At 45.8% G+C, this 22,369-nt stretch overlaps 1 protein-coding gene and 1 long non-coding RNA gene across 2 annotated transcripts in view; one reads left to right on the forward strand and one right to left on the reverse strand.

Moving 5' to 3' along the window:
* LOC131107622 (uncharacterized) overlaps positions 1-22,369 on the reverse strand; it is a 32,125-nt gene that overhangs the window by 2,345 nt on the left and 7,411 nt on the right. The window contains exon 2 of the long non-coding RNA XR_009120283.1: positions 16,223-16,428. This is a non-coding gene — a long non-coding RNA (uncharacterized LOC131107622). The remainder of the gene's footprint in view (positions 1-16,222; positions 16,429-22,369) is intronic.
* On the forward strand, positions 1,654-21,986 carry lrfn5b (leucine rich repeat and fibronectin type III domain containing 5b). The gene is made up of 6 exons (XM_058057808.1): positions 1,654-2,223; positions 14,824-15,740; positions 16,234-16,408; positions 18,245-18,581; positions 19,268-19,568; positions 20,152-21,986. Exons 2-6 carry the CDS (start codon positions 14,838-14,840, stop codon positions 20,836-20,838), a joined length of 2,403 nt encoding a protein of 800 aa, XP_057913791.1. The 5' UTR covers positions 1,654-2,223; positions 14,824-14,837; the 3' UTR covers positions 20,839-21,986.

A 22,369-nucleotide genomic window follows, 5' to 3' on the forward strand; every position in this document is an offset into this window, starting at 1 on the left:
CTCACAACGGACAGTTAAAAAAGAACCGATTTTTCTGTAATGCATTTCCAATAAAAATTCATTGCATATATCGTATTTTTTATAACGGATTTCGCCTATTTCGGACAAAATCTCCAGTCCCGTTCCAATGCATTTCCATTCAATTTCCCTCGCATATATCGGATGGCCGCATCGTGGCGCTCCGATTCGCCGAATCGTGACAAATGACAATCGTGTCATTTGCAGCATTTGCAGCGTTGCCTGCGCGTCCAGGTACATTGGAAACATAGTCAAGGAAGTGCCTTTTTATAACGGATAAAATCCGATTTACGCATATACCGGATATAAATCCGATATATGCGTAAAACGGACATTTTCCGGTATACGCATATAACGGATTTCGCTTATATCGGACAAAACCAGTGGGAACAATTGAATCCGATATATCCGAGGTTTACTGTATAAGCATGTTTTGTGTTCAGATTTGTGAATTAGATTTCTTACGGTTAGCATCTGTTTCGGTTAGTGAATGAATGATGTTAACCAAGGTTCCACTGTCACTCTCACTGCATTGCACAATTTGGAAGTCAAGTTTTGTACTGAAATTGCGTGAAAATATTTGGGGACTCCCTGCTTTCAATCCTGTCCTCCCACAACCGACTAAAACGACTAGGCTAGGTTTTCCATCTGTAGCTGGAGCCAGAACCTCCCAGAGGGGGAGAGTCAGCCCCCGCACTTCCTCCAACATCTGCCCCAGCGCTGGCGTATAGCCCACAAGGCTGCGTGCTAGGCCCCCTGCACCTCTCCACTTTTGCAGCAATTTGTCACGTTTCCTGTCGTCGCTGCGTTATACGGCAGATGTGTGTTGGCTATATTCATCGTGTTAAGCCGCTTTGTTAACTTCGACACAAGAACAGACAGCGTCATGAGGGAAAGGGGGGGGAGGGGGGCAGACCCCGGGGGAGCGATGGGTTTTAAGTTTCATTTGAATCCTACTGTCATCCTGTGAGGTTCAAAACACAAAACACAACTTTTACCACCAATTGGAGTCGAGTGGTTAGCGCGCAGACCTCACGGCTAGGAGACCAGGGTTCAATTCCACCCTCGGCCATCTCTGTGTGGAGTTTGCATGTTCTCCCCGTGCATGCGTGGGTTTTCTCCGGGTACTCCGGTTTCTTCCCACATTCCAAAAACATGCTAGGTTAATTAGCGACTCCAAATTGTCCATAGGTATGAATGTGAGTGTGAATGGTTGTTTGTCTATATGTGCCCTGTGATTGGCTGGCGACCAGTCCAGGGTGTACCCCGTCTCTCGCCCGAAGACAGCTGGGATAGGCTCCAGCACCCACGCGACCCTCATGAGGAAAAAGCGGTAGAAAATGAATGAATGAATGGAACCTTCATGTGCCCACAATCTAATCAGGACTTCCTGAAGAAGAAGAAGAAAAAGACGATGGTGGTGGTGGTGCACCATGCAAGCTTTTTTGTCTTGCATGCAGCCAGCAGGCTCTCTCTCTCTCTCTCTCTCTCTCTCTCTCGCTCCATGTCCATGAATAAATGATGACGCTTGGCTGTGAGTGAGGCCGGGAGGACTGTGCATCTGTCTGCACACACAAATGCTCTCTCTCTCTTAGAGAGAGAGAGAGTGAGTGTGTGTGTGTGTGTGTGCGCAGCCTCCAGTGCTGCTCGCCATTACCATTCCGGGCACAGCGCACCTCTGCTCCACACGCAGAAATGGAGCCGGCTCTGTGGTTGACAGGCGTCCGAGCGCAGGAGGAGGGGTGGAGGATGAGGATGAGGATGCATGACGGCTGCAACCTTTCAGGCAATCTGGATTAACTTGCTCCGAGAGAGAGAGAGAGAAAAAGAGAGAAAGAGAGAGAGGAATTAGGAACATCTGGCTGCAACCTCCCTCTCTCCATCCACAAAGGCGTTTTCTAGCTCTCTCTTTTTTTTGGGGGGGGGGGGGGGAGTTGTCGGGGGTGCGCAGTGGAAGAGGCGATCCTGCTCAGCCTCCAAAGAAGAAGCCTCGGCAGGACCCTGCAGTGAGCTCGTCCACGCCGTGCGATGCTCCCGTCGATCCATTCTCCTCCTCCTCCTCTTCTTCTTCTTGAAGGACATCGACGTGCTGCCAAGGCCGGACACATGTCAGCGCGTCTGGGACTAAATTCAATACTGCTCCCGCGATGCTCGTCTTCTCCGCTGGGAAGGCGCTCCTCTTCTGACTGATGTGTCTCCGGCAAGGTAAACTGGCATGAATCACATGACGTGACAGGCTCCTGTCAATCAATCAGCAACTCTTGTAATGGGAGGGGTCCTGAAGTGGGCATAGTTGCATGCAGCAACCCCCCCTGCAAGGTCATTAGATTGCATCTTCTGTATCTTCACACAGGTGAGGTGCTGGCGTGTCCATCACGGACATATAACGTTAGCTAAGATGTCTGGTGCAATGATGCTTGTTTTACTGCCTCTGCCCTGAGGATGCACCGTTAGGTGCTTCTTCTCCCTCACCTCCTCTTCATCGCTGCTGTGAAGTGATCGAAGCCAAGCTGATATGTAAATGCCGCCTCGGTGCAGGCAAGGTGTGATGGAGTCGAACTCGAGCTGATGAAACAAGCTTTTTCCTTCCTCTACAGATTTTTCCAGCCTGAGCGGCCTTGCTTGGTGTCAAGTGTTGGTTATCACACGGCTTATTATTCATGAGCGCCCGCAGGCACCATCGCAGCGCTCCGTTCCTGCATGCATGCATACATGCATGCATGCAGGAATGGAGCCGGTTTTAGTATCTGATTGGTTGCTTTGCTGACAGGTGAGCTCCTTCCTGCACACCGTGCTAGCTTGACTTTCAATGACCCACATTTTGGCTCACTTGGGAGGAAAACGTGTTGTTGCAGAGGATGTGCTCTTGTTCAACTTCCTTTCTGGTCAAAGAGAAGGGAGGTTCATCGCTATGGAAGAGTCAGGGTCTGCACCAAAAACCTTCACGTGGAAAGGTGGAGAACTTCTTCACCTTTCAGTGAACAGTGACTATCACTGCTATGGTTTGCCTTTATGAAAATGGATTATTTATTTACTTTATGCAATGCGGATTTGGACTGAAACAATTCAGCTTTCATTGAAGAGGTTTCACCAAAATACTCTATGGCAGGGGTCTCAAACTCTATTTACTTGGGGGCCACTGGAGCTCGGGTCTGGGTGAGACTGGGCCGCATCAGGTTCTCCCCCAAAAACAAACATTTTTTAAAAACTTTGCTTTGGTTCCAATTTTCTACAAGAAAAGCTCTGATAAAACATTCCACTTGTTGCCATGCCCCGCCCACATTTGATGGAACACCCTAAATCAGTGGTCTCAAACACACGGCCCGCGGGCCAAATGTGGCCCGCAGGACACTAGTTTGAGGCCCCCGCCTTGATATGAAAGTTTAATGTTAGTGCGGCCCGCGCAAGTTTGATATGGATGCTGTATGGTATCATGTACCCAGAAAAAATTATTACGTTTGATTCATGTTCATGTTAAAGGTTAAATAACTGTTAATAGTTATCCTCCCTATCCGTGTGGAAGTGGTAAGTTTTTGGCTATTTAAGTTGAAAGGAAATAACTTGAAGGCTACCGTTTAGGTCGCTAGCTCTCTAGTTTGCGAGTTAGCATGTGTCTCAAGACATATTGCAGTTGCGCAATATGTTGTAAATAAAAAGAGTATAAATGTGACTATAGTCGTGTTTTGTCATGTCTACAGGGCTCTAATAATGCTTTGTTCATTTTAATCTGAAAAAAATCATTTGTCTACCCACCAACTATATGTGGTTTCTTAAGTTTTTATTATTTGCTGTTTTATTATTATTATTATATTTATTTATTACTGATTAATTTTCTTTATTCTTTATTTGTTTATTTATTTTTCATCTTATTTTGTGCAGAAAAATAAAAATGAAGATATTTGAGAACAGTGGAATGTTTTATCAGAACTTTTATTGTAGAAAATCGGAACCAAAGCACTGAAAAAGTTTGTATATTTTTCTGTTGTTTTTTTTTTTTTTTTAAACCTGATGCGGCCCAACTTTGCCCAGACCCTAGCTCCAGTGGCCCCCAGGTAAATTGAGTTTTCAGCATTGCAAAGATAGACCCCTGTACTTTTCGGGTGTGCTAATTTTTGCTTTCAAATGAGTTTCTTTTCGGGTGAATTGCAGACTTTGCAGCAGGTTTGAAGGCGGATTTGTCGTGGTGTTATTTTAGCAGCAACCGTGTTGACTTTCTATGGAGTCCCCAGCCAGTGTAGTCATGATGGATGCAATTTAGCTTGTCCTTGTTTCCCCGCAAACACGACAAATAAAACCTGTTATGGAGCTTTTGTGTGCTCGCAACGTGGGAAGGGATTGAACTTTTTTTTTTTTTTTTTTAAATCCCCTCCCTACCCCTTTTTCACTTCCTCTACATGAAATCTTGAGCGTCCAAGACGCAGCTGAAAATAAGAGTGTGGTTTCCCGTTGGTTTCGGCGGCTATGTTGATATTCTAGAGTGGTATTCAAGGTTTCTGCACACCCCCCCACAAGAGAAAAATCCTGGGTCATAAGCCCCCCCCCCTTCCATCACATCAGGGGTGCGGATAGCACAGCAGCGGAATGCAGATTGCCGTTTTGAGACTTGTCTCCTGCTGCCGCTGCTTCTTTGTTTGCTGTTTGCTTGAGCGAGACGTCGGAAAATACGAGGAGGGTTGTGTCGATTTTTTTTTTCCTGGCAAGCGAATCAAGGTTCTGTCTTCTTGCTCGGATGCCGTGCGAGGGAAAACACTTGCTAAAATGGCAGGGGAGAGTTGTAAATGCTGATGAACAGCACTTCTCTTCATGCACTGGGGTCTGCTTAGTATGCCATCCCTTTGGACACACACACACACACACACACACACACACACACACATACATACACACACACATAAACCTGATGATACAACAATCAGGCTTCAAGCCTCCATGTCCAATAAGAGTGCCGTCACCTCAGATTTGATTGATGAGATGCTGAAATGCAAAGAAAAAAAAAAAGCCAAGTCCAGTCTGGGAAAGGCCTGCTTTCCCGTGCCAGGTAGGAAATGTAAGTAGTTATTATTTTTAATAAGTAAACCCTGATGAGTTGGATTGATACGCTTTGGGAAAACTGGCCTTGGTTTTCATACGTTTGTGTTTTGGTCCAACACATCGATATTCCACTTTAATGTCAACAATGTAATAGCCTAAGGCAGTGATTTTCAACCACTGTGCCGCGGCACACTAGTGTACCTTGAGAAACCGTCAGGTGTGCCGTGAGGAATACCCAATATCACTTTTTATAATTAACATTTATTAATCATTTGCAAATATGATGTCAATACCCATTATGTCAATAGTATACATGGACCCAAATATTCCAATTCACTTTGGTTTATTTGCTCAAACGGAAAGAATTGAACAGGGATGGATTATTCCTTTAACCAATCCGATTGAGGTATCTTGTACCCACTCACACGGAAAGTTGTCAGGGTGCGTTCTTCTTCGTGGTGTTTTTCTTCTTCTGTTGTTTATTGGCGGTTGGCAAGCAGCTTTCGTATGCATTAGCGCTATCTGTGGAACAGAATCTAAACCCTTCTATACGCCATTCACAAGTCCACTTTTATTAAAAAAGAAAATATATATCTATATAAGACATGTCGTGAGTTTAATTATAAATTTAAACGAAAAATATAAATTTTTAAATTATCCCGGGTGCGTTCTTTCAGCGCATGCTCAGATATGACGTAACACGCAGATCCAGATGTTCTTCATTTTTAAAAATGGAGGCCAGCAATCGGCACTGGACTAAGAAAAGATTGTTTTTGATTCAAACTAAATTTCAAGACTGAACAGACGAAAAACTGGCAATACGGAATTATTCCAACAAGTGAAAGAATAACTCGGGGAAGTCGGTATCACGTGATGTTGATGTTTACGTTTTACTGGGCATGCCCCATTCACTATTCTGTTTGATTTTCACGGCGCATGTAGACAAGAGATTGGAATATTCCTTTCTATGGATGCCATTGTTTCCCGAAAGGTCATTCGGAAAGAGAAAAAGTGGTGGCTACTGTGGAGTGTCTGTGTCGTAAAGACTGGCATAGCGATGTAATATTGGTCCGTGTGGCAACACCTACCTTGTTCCTCCGATTCACTTATTGATGCACGTGTGAGGTCGTGGTGACATTTTGTAACATTTTTGGTTGGTGGTGTGCCACAAGATTTTTACAATGTAAAAAAACGTGCCGTGGCTCAAAAAAGGTTGATAATCACTGGCCTAAGGATTGAATACTATTTAACTCACAAGATCCCGGGAGATTAAAAACAAGATGTCTTGTTGAGAAAACGCCTGCGTCCATATGAAATAACAATAAATGATAACTGATATAAATATGAATGATGTACTGCAATGTCATGCCAGGCTCTGTTCCATAGAACTCTGTTTGTTCCATAGAACAAAGGCATGAACAGAATGAGACCTTTTGTCGCTCACACTCTTGTCTCTTTTGTCTCGGTGGGTGGAAGCGGGGCCGCTAGCACACAGAAGAGTGTAATGTAATTAGTAATTAGCAATATATTTTTACCATTTTTTTTTGTTTTAACAACCAATCCTGCTACACAAAAATGGCTGTCCACCTCAAGATGTGGATTTCGCAGGGATCGGGCTGAACAATCTAGAGCAGGGGTCTCAAACTCAATTTACCTGGGGGCCACTGGAGCTTGGGTCTGGGCGAGGCTGGGTCGCATCAGGTTTTCCAAAAAAAAAACACATTTATTAAAAACAGAAAAATGAATAAACTTTGTTTTGGTTCCGATTTTCCACAAGAAAAGCTCTGATAAAACATTCCACTGTTCTCAAATATCTTACTTTTTATTTTTCTGCACAAAATAAGATGAAAAATAAATAAACAAATCAAGAATAAAGAAAATCAATCAATCAGTAATAAATAAATAAATATAATAATAATAATAAAACGGCAAATAATAAAAACTTAAGAAACCACATATAGTTGGTGGGTAGACAAATTATTTTTTTCAGATTAAAATGAACAAAGCATTATTAGAGCCCTGTAGACATGACAAAACACGACTATAGTCACATTTATACTCTTTTTATTTACAACATATTGTGCAACTGCAGGGTCTTGTGACACGTGCTAACTCGCAAACTAGAGAGCTAGCGACCTAAACGGTAGCCTTCAAGTTATTTCCTTTCAACTTAAATAGCCAAAAACTTACCACTTCCACACAGATAGGGAGGATAACTATTAACAGTTATTTAACCTTTAACATGAACATGAATCAAACGTAATAATTTTTTCTGGGTACATGATACCATACAGCATCCATATCAAACTTGCGCAGGCCGCACTAACATTAAACTTTCATATCAAGGCAAGGGCCTCAAAGTAGTGTCCTGCGGGCCACATTTGGCCCATGGGCCGCATGTTTGAGACCCCTGATGTAGAAGATGTAGTAGTATCTAAACTTGGAGCTTGTTCGGTACTGCGGCTAGTGTACATATTTTTCCCTCCACTGACTTTATGCATGTGAAAAATAAGACAATAACACAACCAAAGTCACAGCTAGCAACAGGCTAGCTGCATCTTATTCTCACTGCTCAACACTACCACGTTATTCCAGTGAATTTTTGTCATTAATTACATCTTTTTGACTTGTAAAATTACTTCAGTTTTTTACATTTTTGCTTTTGTTGGTATTTTATTAGTTTTCTTGTATTTTTAGAATGTGTTGAGAGCCAATAAAAAGACAGCCACAGGCCATAATTGGCGCCTGGGACGCACATTGGACACCCCTGCTTTTGGTGGTTAAAGACTTACCAAAAACTTACCACTTCCACACGGATAGGGAGGATAACTATTAACAGTTATTTAACCTTTAACATGAATATTAATCAAACGTAATAATTTTTTCTGGGTACATGATACCATACAGCATCCATATCAAACTTGCGCGGGCCGCACTAACATTAAACTTTCATATCAAGGCGGGGGCCTCAAACTAGTGGCCGCGTGTTTGAGACCCCTGATCTAAAACTAAGGTGTTGTGAGCTGTATGAGAAATTTCAAGTTAATCCAGCTGGGGTTTAACAGCAGCGCCACCTTGTGGTGTATTTGTCGTAAAAAGTAATAGCACGGGTGCCGCAGTTAAGGGTTGCATGTTCTGGCAAATGGTCAGCCTTTTGTGTGCGGCGGTTCCAGAGGTAGAAGAGTTCCACCTGGTAGATTTGCTCATTAAACTAAACAGCGATCAAAGCCAAACTCGCCACCTTCACGCTTTCGCAGCTGGCGAAGGTATCAATAAGAGCAAAGAAGAAGAATAGCACAAGTGTGAACGGCTGTCTCTTACTCTTCACACACCATTAGCGAGCAACACTGCCCCCCCAACCCCCCCCTAGTGTTCCGGGCTTTAACCAGAACCTCATTTGTTATCCGTGACTAAATTGTCCGGGTCCTCTCCTCTCCGGCGGGGATTCTTTGTTCTAAATGTCATTAGGTGATCTTCAAATGAGGCCCCTGATTGCATCTCATCCTCAAAGTGACGTTTTCAGTGTTGCCATGGCATCCAGGCTGTCACCCAAGAGTTATCGCATTCTATCGTTGGCAGCGAAAAAAAAAAAAAAAAAAAAAGGACGGGGTGTCACAGTGCATACGCACATAAAGTGTTCATCAGGCGGCCATAGCAACATCCGTGTCGGCTCATTTTCTCATAACCGCGGAGATGTTTTTTGCTGCTTTGCTGGAGCCATTTCGCAAAGCAGCACTTCTTTTGGCAGGCGCACGAGTCCGTCTGCAAGGTGAGGTTCTTGGCAAGTCGCTGCCAGGTGCCATGGCCAGACGTCTCATTAGCCTCCCTTCGCCGTCCCATGATTCCCTGCACAGACGCGCAGTTTCGAGGCTTCATTCATTCATTCATTCATTTTCTACCGCTTTTTCCTCACGAGGGTCGCGGGGGTGCTGGAGCCTATCCCAGCTGTCTTCGGGCGAGAGGCAGGGTACACCCTGGACTGGTGGCCAGCCAATCACAGGGCACATATAGACAAACAACCATTCACACTCACATTCATACCTATGGACAATTTGGAGTCGCCAATTAACCTAGCATGTTTTTGGAATGTGGGAGGAAACCGGAGTACCCGGAGAAAACCCACGCATGCACGGGGAGAACATGCAAACTCCACACAGAGATGGCCGAGGGTGGAATTGAACCCATGTCTCCGAGCTGTGAGGTCTGCGCGCTAACCACTCGACTGCCGTGCCGCCCGACCTTATTTGTATTCGAGTAAAATTTTGCTAACAGACCCAACAGGGGAACACCCAACCTATTTGCTAAAAAAATGCTGGAGCCTATTCCAGCTGTCTTCAGGCGAGAGGCGGGGTACACCCTGGACTGGTGGCCAACCAATCACAGGGCACATATAGACAAACAACCATTCACACTCACATTCATACCTATGGACAATTTGGAGTCGCTAATTAACCTAGCATGTTTTTTTGGAATGTGGGAGGAAACCGGAGTACCCGGAGAAAACCCACGCATGCACAGGAGAACATGCAAACTCCACACAGAGATGGCCGAGGGTGGAATTGAACCCATGTCTCCGAGCTGTGAGGTCTGCGCGCTAACCACTAGACCGCCGTGCCGCCCATGGCGAGGCTTTCGCCACGTCATTTGGAGCATCTGAAAACATTTCCCCCGTGACCCCGCCGCCATCCCAGTAGTGTACGGGATGAGGCACGCTGCTGGGTTTTTCTTATAGAAGGCCGCCCCTGGGGGGGGAGCGTAGATAGGCTGTATGTTGCTGCTGCTGCTGCTGTTTCCATAGCCGGCGCTACCTCTATTAGGCACAAATCCACCCACTGGCGCATGTGTGGGTGTGTGCTGTCAGTCTGTTGTGTTCTCCGAGGGCGGGAAGACATGCTGGCAGCAACGAAAGCAACATTTGATGGACCGGGAAGGATATGATGGTCAATGCATCAGTAGATGATCTGTTTTCTGCTTTATTTGTGGCCCTCCCCGGTCACCCCTCCGTAATGAACAGCCCAATCTGCGGGATAATGACTTTCTGGCGGGGGTGTGTGACATTTAAAGATGAAGTGTGTGATTGATGAATGCACGGATTGATTATCTACTTATTTGTTCGTGTACCTGATGAGTACAACCTGTTATGCAAATCTCAGCGGAACGCCTGTAATTAAATGCAAATTAGGAGGACAGCGACAGATATTTCCTGTCCTGTCTCTCGTCCTCACTGGAGGAGAAGGCCTTTTGTATAGATTACACTCGGGAGCATTCACTTCACGTTCAGATGACTTTTCCCGTGAAAAAAAAAAAAACCTCAATCTCCACAGAGTGAATCAATATCACGTCTTGAACGCAATTCCAGCCTGGAAGTAGCAGGTCGTCTCCACCTCATTGCACATCCACAGGCCTTGCCGGTCAGAGCAGCAAACATGAATATAAACACCTCATACCTCAGGCCCTATACGTATACACCTCAGACATAGACGCCAACACGTACATAGTATACACTTCAGGCCCTCATCAATGTGAACGTACGGATACTGGCGCCAATCAGACGCCATCCGGGGATGGATTTACCAAAATGGTCATGAGTTCCAGACTGTGAAGGCATCTTCAGCACCTGGAGCAACATGGCCGCCGGCACTTCTGGAATTATAGGTTATCACATGGTTTGTCTAGTATCAGGCCAGGTATCATGCCCCCAAGTGTCAGTATCAGCCCGAGACTGAAGGTATGCGGGGGCGTGATACCAGAGCAGTGCGCTCTGAGTGGACAGCTACGGGGGCTGATACTGGACATGGTTAAACTCTATATTTTATCAGTATCACTGCCCTGGGCTTTGACACAGTATCATTTCGGCCTTTTCCCGTATCATTCATGGGCGGTTTCTAGGGTTTCTAGGGCCAATTAATACTGTAGTATGTGATAATTATAGGTTATCACATGGTTTGTCTGGTATCAGGCCAGGTATCATGCCCCCAAGTGTCAGTGTCAGTATCAGCCCATAGACCGAAGGTAGTATGTAGTATGTGATAAACACTGTTATCACATAGTACAGTATTAATTGGCCCTGTACCCTAGAAACCGCCCATGAATGATACGGGAAAAGGCCGAAATGATACTGTGTCAAAGCCCAGGGCAGTGATACTGATAAAATATAGAGTTTAACCATGTCCAACTGAACATTTTCTGGAAACAAAATGGTCTTTTGATTAAATAGTACGTGATAATAAGCTCATGATTAAATAGTATGTGATAATAAGATCATCACATGGTTTGTCTGGTATCAGGCCCAGTATCATGCCCCCAAGTGTCAGTATCAACCCAAGACCAAAGGTCGAGGGCTGATACTGGCACGCCTATAATTATAATTATAATAACCTATAATTACTCTGCCTTCTGATTGGTCCATGGTTTGTGATGCTAAAGTTTTTGCAGGCGTCGATGAGATGATGTCACGGCAAGATGAATGACATGCTGGGTGTCCAATCAGGTTGCCGCTACGTCATTCATGATCACTGGATCACTTGTGTGCATTTCATCAATGTCCCAGTCAGACAGATCAATGGATCCTGTTCAATTGTTTCTTGGGAATGGATTCCCATAAAAAACACGCTGATTCCAATTTGTGGAAGTTACGACTGCCGAGTGACATTTTTAGTTTGTCTTTTTAAAACGCGGTGACAGCATGCATCTGAGGGAATTGGAATTTCTGCGTGGGACTCGGTGAAGTTGTCTCTTGCAAATAAAAAAAAAAAAATAGGTCGTGGAAGATTCACTGCGGCTTGATCAGCAGTATTCATGAAAAATGTCCGAGCCAGCAGGCTGGCTCCGATGGTATCATTTCATCATCAGCGCCCGTTTTAAATATGACCTCCTTCTGTCCTCCTTTGCTACATTTCCCTCAGCTGTCACAGGGTAACCGCCGCCATCGCCGTCAAGCCATGCAGTCTGATCTTTCTTCGCTACATAATCTTTCCTCCATTTGCAGACTGTCAAGGTTATTAGGCGGCAGGTGGGGTCACATGTCCGCGGCAAACAAGAGGACCTTTTGAATCATGACGCTATTCATTTGGCCGGGCTCCTTGCTGAGGCAAGACTTTTATCCACACTGTCAGGACCCGGCGCCGACAATGGAGGCATTATGAGCAAACCGCCGAGCCATAACCATAAATCAGACCTTCTCGTCTGTATTTAAAGGTTAGCCTTTAGGTTTTACTACAGTTTGTAGATCTCTTATTCTCCGTGTTTGATTGGATTGGTCTTCAATTCTGTGTGATGTGATTGCGCAGCCGCAGGGGCTTGAATATTAAACCTGCCAAATTTCACTCAAGGCCGCTTTCTGCACTTTTCTCGGGGTTTAGACTCTATCCCGCCACGATAAGGTCTCGGGATTCATCAAATGGATCCCCCTTATCCCTCATCTCTTACTTACGTGTCATAAGTAAGAGTAGCAGCGGAGAGGAAATCAATAGCACATCCTGGCAGAGCCACCGGGCCCAATCATCCCTGCCCCCTTTGGCCACATGATCCTCCCAGATAACCGTCTAATTCTCATCAGCACTCGGACTCACACTTAAGGCTTTAATCCCCGTGTAAGTGTAACGGCCTTTGTTAGGTTTCTGATGGACAAAAAGAATGAAAATAAAGTTCTTTTTCCTCCACTTCTGCACCCTACACAGACGGGACATAAATTACACATTGTAACAAAAACCACGACGGGCCTAATGTTAACGCAAATCAGAAATATAAATGAAAAGAAGCCCTTTTAACTAAAACCAACAATCGAAATAACACAAAACCACTTGAAATGACAAATGTATCAACATAAAAACAATATACACAACACAGATAAACCAAATCTTAAACTAAACTAGAAAATTCCCGCGGAAATTTTGATGGGCTTGCCACCTGTGCCGTGAACCTCGGGCCCGGTGCGCCAACGGCTACCGTGCTAGCACCTAGCAAGTACCGAAAAGGTTGAAGCAGTCCCATAGTGTCCCCACATCATGCCATGTGTCTATTTGCCTTTAGAAATGAGTAAATTAGCTAAAATGCTAACATGCTAACAGTCATCATGCTAGCACCTAGCAAGAGGGCCTCAAGTTTAGAAAGTGCCAAGGTTGTCCTATAACCTTCCTACATCATGCCATGTGTGTATTTGCCTTTAGACATGAGTAAATTAGCTTAAATGCTAACATGCTAGCAATTAGCATTTAGCCACAGGGAGAGTTTATCTCAAAAATGAGCCATTAATCACGTTTCTACGTGGCCGTATGGCTGAGCTACAAGGCTGTGAAAAGTCTGTAAATTCTCGTTTTCCCTGGAATGTGGCTGTTCTAAAAATAGAACAGGTGTATCTAATCTAGTGGCCCATTTTTGAACGTTTTGGTGAATAGCGTCGCCATGGTTACACAAAACGTTCCAAAACATAAATACGCCTGTAGTCCTGAGCGTCAGGATTCCGGCGGTGTAACATGTGTGGGGGTCCTTCTTGCGGTTTTGGATGCATTACGCGCGCAAAAATGGGAAGATTAAGATATAACTAGAAAATTCCCGCGGAAATTTTGATGGATTTTGATGCCACCTGCGCTGTGAACCTCGGGCCCGGTGTCTGCCGTGCCACGCTGCCGAGCAACGCGGTGCGTACATTAGACGAGGCATTGAGCAACAAAGCTAACATGCTGAAATGCCAACATGCTAACAGTTAGAATTGTAGCGGCTAAAAAGAAAGCACCGAGTCTCAAAAGCGAAGAGTCAGTCCCATAGCGTCCCCACATCATGCCATGTGTGTATTTGCCTTTAGAGAGCGGCAAATTAGCTAAAATGCTAACATGCTGAGAGCAAGCTTGGTAGCATCTAGCAAGTAGGTACCAGGTCCCAAAAGTGTTCAGGCAGTCCCATAGTATCCCGACATCATGCCATGTGTGTATTTGGCTGTATAAATGAGTAAATTAGCCACAATGCTAACATGCTAAGAGTTAGCATGGTAGCATCTAGCAAGAAAGCATCTAGAAAGTCCCAAAAGTGCTAAGACAGTCCCATAGTGTCCCGACATCATGCCAAGTGTGTATTTGTATTTAGACATGAGTAAATTAGCTAAAGTCTAACATGCTAACCGTTACCATGCTAGGACCTAGCAAGAGAGCCTCAAGTTTAGCAGCTGTCTATGGGGCTTGCATTACTGAGCAAGCCCATAACAACACAAAGATAATAAGTAACTCATTGAGATAAAATTCACACAATAACTAAATAATAAAAAATTCACGCATTTAGAAAATAAATAATAAAGTGCATTTTTAACTGCGTTACATAAGCAAACATATTATCAACTCATGTCGTTTATCAAGCAATAAAGACCTGCTGAACTGCTACACATGTTACGCTCTTAAACCCCACTCAGCTGTCATTTCCCTGCATGAAATTAGCACGCTCCCAAATCCATCCCAGACCAAGCAGTCAGTCGTGTGTCGCACTCAAGTCGGCAGGTGACTAATTAGCTTCATGGCTAATTGCACGTGGTTTATTGTTTGCACAGGCGCTCACTGACCCCCCCTGCTTACAAAGCCGGACTCACTAGCGACTGACTATATATTTACAAAAAGAAACCCAACGTTCCTTCTCGAAGGGAGGATTTCTCCGAGCGAATTCCCCGCCAAGACAAATGAATGTTTAATAGAGATGACAAGAGCTCGTTGGGCTTGCTTTGCAGTCTTCCGCTGCTGGATAAACCGTTTCCCCTCTATCTGTCTCTCTCTTTTTGCCTTATCTTTGCAGGCGTAACAACGTGAATGACAAGTCCAATGGAGACCCTCCTGCTTTATCTGATTGTCCTCTGTGCGGCTGTCAGGGCCCACAAAGTTCAAGTCTGCCCGAGGCGCTGCATGTGCCAGGTGCTTAATCCCAACCTGGCCACGCTGTGCGACAAGAAGGGGCTGCTCTTTGTGCCCCCCAACATCGACAGACACACCGTGGAAATGCGACTGGGTGATAATTTTGTCACCAGCATCAAGCGCAAGGATTTTGCTAACATGACCAAGCTGGTGGACCTGACGCTGTCCCGTAACACCATCGGGACCATCGTTCCTAATGCTTTTAAAGATCTGGAGAACCTGCGAGCGCTCCACTTGGATAGCAACCGCTTGACGCGCATCACCAACGACACTTTCAGCGGCATGTCCAAGCTGCACCACCTCATCCTCAATAACAATCAGCTGACGCACATCCAGATCGGGGCCTTCAATGATCTAACGGCGCTGGAGGAACTGGATTTGTCCTACAACAACCTGGAGAGCGTCCCCTGGGTGGCTATACAAAGAATGTCCAGCCTCCACACTCTCAATTTGGACCACAATATGCTCAGCTACATTCCAGAAGGCACCTTCTCGGGTCTGCAGAAGCTCAAGAGGTTGGACGTGACCTCCAACAAGCTTCAAAAGCTTCCTCCGGATCCCATTTTCCAAAGAGCGGGTGCCCTGGCCACTTCAGGGATAATGGGGCCGACGTCCTTTGCGCTGAGCTTCGGAGGAAACCCGCTGAGATGCAACTGCGAGCTGCTCTGGTTGCGTAGATTACTACGAGAGGATGACCTGGAGACCTGCGCGTCACCGCAGCACCTCGCCGGACGCTACTTCTGGTCCGTGTCAGAAGAAGAGTTCCTTTGCGAGCCTCCTCTCATCACCAGGCACTCCCAGGTGTGAACACAACTTCATCCATTTTCTCATATTGTCACATCAAATATATCATTGGCTAACCTTGAACGACCTTCCTGGACCACGGCGCTAACAAGATATTCCTAAATATGTTCAAGGTTTAGCCAAAAGCTGATCTTGAGGGGGGGGTTTAATTAGCTATTAGCAGGTTTATGATGCAGCGAGGCTCCTATTAGGGTGATTACAGCCTTGACTCATGCATCCAAATAAAAGCATGCCATCAAATCCGCATCAAATGGCAGAAGCTGCAACGCAGGCCTCTTTTGCATAATTGCAGGCATTTATCTTTCAAGCAGCCCGAGCGCATGTTTACCGCGACGTGCCGCCATATCGACTGCCCTAAATCGAGCTAATTCAACGTTACGACGATGATCAATAGTCGATTCTATTTAGAGGTTATAAAGCAGTGAAAGGCACAACGTGGTCAATACTTCAGCAAGCGTTTACCTCTTTTTTTTTTTTACCTCATCCTCAGGAGCTGCGAGCTTTGGAGGGTCAAAGCGTCACGCTGCGCTGTAAAGCCCGCGGCGACCCGGACCCCATTATCCACTGGATCGCCCCCGACGGACGCCTCATGTCCAACTCCTCCCGGGCGACCGTACACACCGACGGCACGCTGGACATCCTCATCAGCACCGTCAAGGACTCCGGTTGGTTGAAAGCATCCATTCTAGAGTACAAGCAGAACATGTAGATCAGGGGTCTCAAACTCAATTTTTATTTTTATTTTTCTGCACAAAATAAGATGAAAAATAAATAAACAAATCAAGAATAAAGAAAATTAATAAGTAATAAATAAATATAATAATAATAATAAAACGGCAAATAATAAAAACTTAAGAAACCACATATAGTTGGTGGGTAGACAAATTATTTTTTTCAGATTAAAATGAACAAAGCATTATTAGAGCCCTGTAGACATGACAAAACACGACTATAGTCACATTTATACTCTTTTTGTTTACAACATATTGCGCAACTGCAGGGTCTTGAGACACATGCTAACTCGCAAACTAGAGAGCTAGCGACCTAAACGGTAGCCTTCAAGTTATTTCCTTTTAAACTTAAATAGCCAAAAACTTACCACTTCCACACGGATAGGGAGGATAACTATTAACAGTTATTTAACCTTTAACATGAACATGAATCAAACGTAATAATTTTTTCTGGGTACATGATACCATACAGCATCCATATCAAACTTGCGCGGGCCGCACTAACATTAAACTTTCATATCGAGGCGGGGGCCTCAAAATAGTGTCCTGCGGGCCACATTTGGCCCGCGGGCCGCATGTTTGAGACCCCTGATGTAGATGATGTAGTTGTATCTAAACGTGGAGCTTGTTCGGTACTGTGGCTAGTGTACCTATTTTTCCCTCCACTGACTTTATGCATGTGGAAAATAAGACAATAACACAACCAAAGTCACAAGCTAGGCTAGCTGCATCTTATTCTCACTGCTCAACACTACCACGTTATTCCAGTGAATTTTCTTCATTAATTACATCAATTACATCTTTTTGACTTGTAAAATTACTTCAGTTTTAAAATTTTTTGCTTTTGTTGGTATTTTAGTAGTTTTCTTGTATTTTTAGAATGAGGGCCAATAAATGATGTGTACTGTGTTGTAGTATTTATGAGTCAAATGATAAAATGCGGGCGGCACGGCGGTCTAGTGGTTAGTGCACAGACCTCACAGCTAAGAGACCAGGGTTCAATTCCACCCTCGGCCATCTCTGTGTGGAGTTTGCATGTTCTCCCCGTGCATGCGTGGGTTTTCTCCGGGTACTCCGGTTTCCTCCCACATTCCAAAAACATGCTAGGTTAATTAGCGACTCCAAATTGTCCATAGCTATGAATGTGAGTGTGAATGGTTGTTTGTCTATATGTGCCCTGTGATTGTCTGGCCACCAGTCCAGGGTGTACCCCGCCTCTCGCCCGAAGACAGCTGGGATAGGCTCCAGCACCCCCCGCAACCCTCGTGAGGAAAAGCGGTAGAAAATGAATGAATGAATGATAAACTGCTGCTGCCACAGGTTAGCAAAGCATTAGCCTTTTTGCTAGCTACTAAAAGTAACAATATGCTCCTCAAGGCTTCTTGTTTCGTCTCTACAAAAAAGTGGGTTGTATGTAAAAAAAAAAAAAAAAAAGCTAGGAATATTCATTTACTTAGTGTTGTGTTCTCACAGTCAGATATTCTGAGATGTACCACATTAAATACGCACTTAACGAGTGCTACTCTGGCTTTTATTACCGTTGCGCCGAACCTTTGTAATGTTTGTGCTCAATGAAGCCAAGCGGATGCTGTAAATACATTTCAATGTAAGCGTAATGGACCTAAACCGTGTAGAGTATGCGGCAGAAATAGAGCCAAGTATATAACCACTCTTGGGATTAGCATATTGGACGCGTGTGCAGCGTCCCTACAGTACAACGACGATAAAACCCAGCCGGAGCGCTAACCTAATTAGCTGATCTCTTTCCAGGTTCTTTCACCTGCGTGGCCTCCAACCCGGCCGGCGAGGCCCAGCAGAAGGTGGATCTGCTCATCGCCAAACTCCCGCACATCGGCAACAATACAGCCGCCGAACGGGAACCCGACCCGGGCTCGTCGGATATCACTACGGTGACCAAGACAGGGGCAGAGGGGCCGGGCGGGGTGCCTCTGGGGAACGCTAAGTCCAGCCAAGAGAGGAAAGTGGTCATCGCCGAGGCCACGTCCAACTCGGCCATGGTCCAGTTTCAGTTTCAGCGGAACATTCCAGGGATCCGCATGTTTCAGATCCAGTATAACGGGACCTATGATGACTCTTTGGTCTACAGGTCAGCACAATACCAAACCTTTGGGTCTGGGGGTGAGACTAAAACAGGACAAACAACTAAACTGAAAACGACCTTAACCACATGATTAAACATTCCATGACCCCGGTTTTACCGACTCAGGATGCCAAATCCCGACGGATGTTGGGACTCGACTGTCTTTGCGATTATATGCGGTGTCCATTAATCCTATCAGGAGTACTAATGCACTGCATCTGACTTCTCATTCTTCAACTCATAATCCCCTTTGCCGCCGTGTAGCATTTACTGCCTTGATAATGCTTAATCAACAAAATCAAAAAAAAAACAAAATGTCAGCACTAAGCTGCACGCATAGGAAGATGAAAGAGCAGTAAGCCCGTGATTCGCAAAAAAAAAAGCATCCAAGGCGTCACCAGGGCAGCATTCTTTCATCTCTTTCGGTTCTTACTTTAGCGCCGCCATGATAGAACGGTCACACATAGCAAAAAAAACGTCAAAGTCAACACGATGCAGACACATGAGAGAGCTTAGACATGTCAGAAAAACAGAAGCCCAAATAGTACGCTTTTATCGCTAATGACGGCGCAGGGAAAGAATCACATGTCACAACTGATGGCGTCTTAAATGGCACCCCGGAGATGAACGACTGTCAACGGCGCCGTCAAAACAAACTCTAATCTCACACGCCTCTTTCTTTCCCCGCCCAGAATGATCCCGCCAACCAGTGAGAACATCCTACTGAACAACCTGGCGGCAGGGACGCAGTACGACCTGTGCGTCCTGGCCATCTACGACGACCAAGTGACCTCGCTGACCGCCACCCGGGTCATCGGATGCGCCCACTTCACCACTGAGCCGCAGTACCTGAGATGCCATTTTATGCAGTCGCAGTTCCTGGGCGGAACCATCGTGGTCATCATCGGGGGGATCATCGTGGCTTCGGTGTTGGCTTTTATCATCTTTCTCATTGTGCGCTACCGGGTGTGCAACCAAGGAGACGCGGACAAGGTTAGCCTAGCATGATCCTTTGTGGCTTGTATTCCGTTTGGATCTACAGTATCAAGTAAGGGATGAAAAACGATGTAAGGTGGTCAGGTGGTCCCATGGTAGTTTCTCACAAGTCAACACTAAATCCATCCATCCATCTTCTACCGTCGGGTTGCCTAAGCCCAGACTTCCCTCTCCCCGATTACTTTGTCCTTATCCTCCCGGCTGATCCCGAGGCGTTCCCAGGCCAGTACAGATACAGTCTCTCCGGCATGTGTCCTGGGTCTTCCTCGAGGCCTCCTACCTGTCAAATGTGCCCATAACACCTCCCCAGGGAAGCGTCCAGGAAGCATCCCGACCATATCCCTGAGTCCCATCATCAAGTTTCTCCTTATCTTCTCACCTTATCTCTAAGGAAGCCGCCTGAAGAAGAAAACTCATTTGTACCCGCCATCTTGTCATATCGGTCATCTGGACATCTCTGACACCTAATTCCATTGTCACAATCCAAAAGTTGTCAAGCTAACCCAACACTATCAATGAAATCTGGTTTTCCCCCCAAGGGAATAGCTCTCATTCCTGTCTTTCTCCTACTTCCTGTCAGGGGCTGGAGATGGGTGACATCCGTTCCCTGAGCAGTGACGGACAGCTTCAAAGCTGCGGGCTTCCGAAATCTCTCTCCAAGCAGGTCCTGCGTCCGGAGAAGAACGACAAGGACTGTCTAAGAGTTGCTTTGCCTCCGCTGGAGCCAGCCAAGCAGAGAACGCCTGTCACTGCCGCCAACGCCGCTGCCAACGCCAACACCAAACCCTGCGTCCCAGACTGCACGGTGTCCACATCGGCCGCCAGCCACAGTTGGCACCCGGCATCCCCGGGCGTCCCCAGAGTGAAACGTTCCACGGCGCCGTCTAAACCCTCCGAGGCACGCCTAGCGGACATTGAACTCAACAACGTGAACCGCAATAACTCCTCACAGATACCGCCCGTCGTGGCAAGAGTCACGCCCGGACAATGGACCGCAGGTCCCAGGGTTCCGCGAGCCCGCCAGGCACCGCGGCAATACATGACTGTGCCCGCCGGGGGTGTGAGAATGAACCGCAGACACTCCCTGAACGCGGACTCATCCAGGGAGCGCTTGTACGTGGCGTACCCCAAAACGGGAGCCAGCCTGCGGTCCAAGCGGAGCCTCTCCATGAGCGGCGAGCTCCCGCAGCTGCAAAGCACAACAAACATTCACCGGGCTCGCGACAAGTTGTCCAGGTCCGAGTGGCTTCTGGAGAGCACTTTATGATTTGGAGTATACTGCTTGCATCCTTTGGGTTTTTTTTTTTTTTTTTCTGGATTGGATTTGTGGCCTGCTGTGGAAGCTGCCCTGAAGGTCGCCTGCACAACTCTTAGGGAATATTATGGCTTCACTTTTGTTTTTATACACTATAACCTATCAATGTCTTCTTTCATAAGGGACTTTGGGCGGACCAAGAAAAGCACAAGTGTATAAAAGCACTCCTGTACAAATGTTTTGTTGCGTGTAAAAACCTGAGCGGACACTGTATTATACAGACGGTGGGGGGCGTGGCCTAAAGACAAACAGCAAGCACACATATTCCGAGAGTTACTGAATGTGCTTTACATCCCAGACGCAGCACAATGCAGCATTTTTTTCGTGGCACACGTTGACTCAGCCTTGATACTGCCCTCCGGTTTGAATCGATCAAATCGTTTCTATCATTACTTCATTACATAAAGACCCCAAAAAAATGCTTTGAATGATGACTGGCGCAGACGCAACGCCGCAACAAGCGAAAGGAGAAATGATGTGGCGTTCTGCGTGGATGAGCTCCAGACCAATGAGACATTTCCATGCTCCTTCTTCTTCTTCTTTTTTTTTTTTTTTATATAGACTTTTTTTTTTTTACGTATTACCATGACATGCTGGTGTAAATTAACTTGTAAGCGAAAGGACAATTGCGGGTACGGGATTGATTTTGCTGTTGTTTCTGTTTGATGTTTAACAGTATAAATAAAGCCGTGATACAAGGGACGTTCCATATGTCATATCCAACACTACCGTCGATGCTTTGCAGTAGCCATCGGGGAGCCACTTCCAGAAGTTTCCACCAATTTCTTTGGAGCTGTCAATCCTGATCAGGCTCATGTTTGTACCGCGGGGGGGTTTTTGTTGGCGGGATGACTACATCGGATTCGTAAATTGTGAGACGTCATGCCAACAAATGCCATTAATTAGATGACTCTGTCCTGAGTCACACCATTTTTTTTTTAAATGGTGTTCTTCCCGCTTCATTAACGTCATCTAGGGTCTCATGTTCACCCTATTAGGTACCGCACCCCCACGTCTGTGCTATAGTACACATGACATTTGGACTGAATATCTCATTCATTCATTTTCTACCACTTTTCCTCACAAGGGTCGCGGGGGTGCTGGAGCCTATCCCAGCTGTCTTCGGGCGAGAGGCGGGGTACACCCTGGACTGGTCGCCAGCCAATCACAGGGCACATATAGACAAACAACCATTCACACTCACATTCATACCTATGGACAATTTGGAGTCGCTAATTAACCTAGCATGTTTTTGGAATGTGGGAGGAAACCGGAGTACTCCGAGAAAACCCACGCATGCACGGGGAGAACATGCAAACTCCACACAGAGATGGCCGAGGGTGGAATTGAACCCTGGTCTCCTAGCTGTGAGGTCTGCGCGCTAACCACTAGATCGCCGTGCCGCCCACCTTTAAGTCATATACAATAAAATATGACATGCTTCTTAAAATTTGCAAAAACAAAACCAAAACATTTGATTGAA

The sequence above is a fragment of the Doryrhamphus excisus genome, chromosome 19 (assembly GCF_030265055.1).
Source record: "Doryrhamphus excisus isolate RoL2022-K1 chromosome 19, RoL_Dexc_1.0, whole genome shotgun sequence".
In the NCBI taxonomy this organism is placed as follows: Eukaryota; Metazoa; Chordata; class Actinopteri; order Syngnathiformes; family Syngnathidae; genus Doryrhamphus; species Doryrhamphus excisus.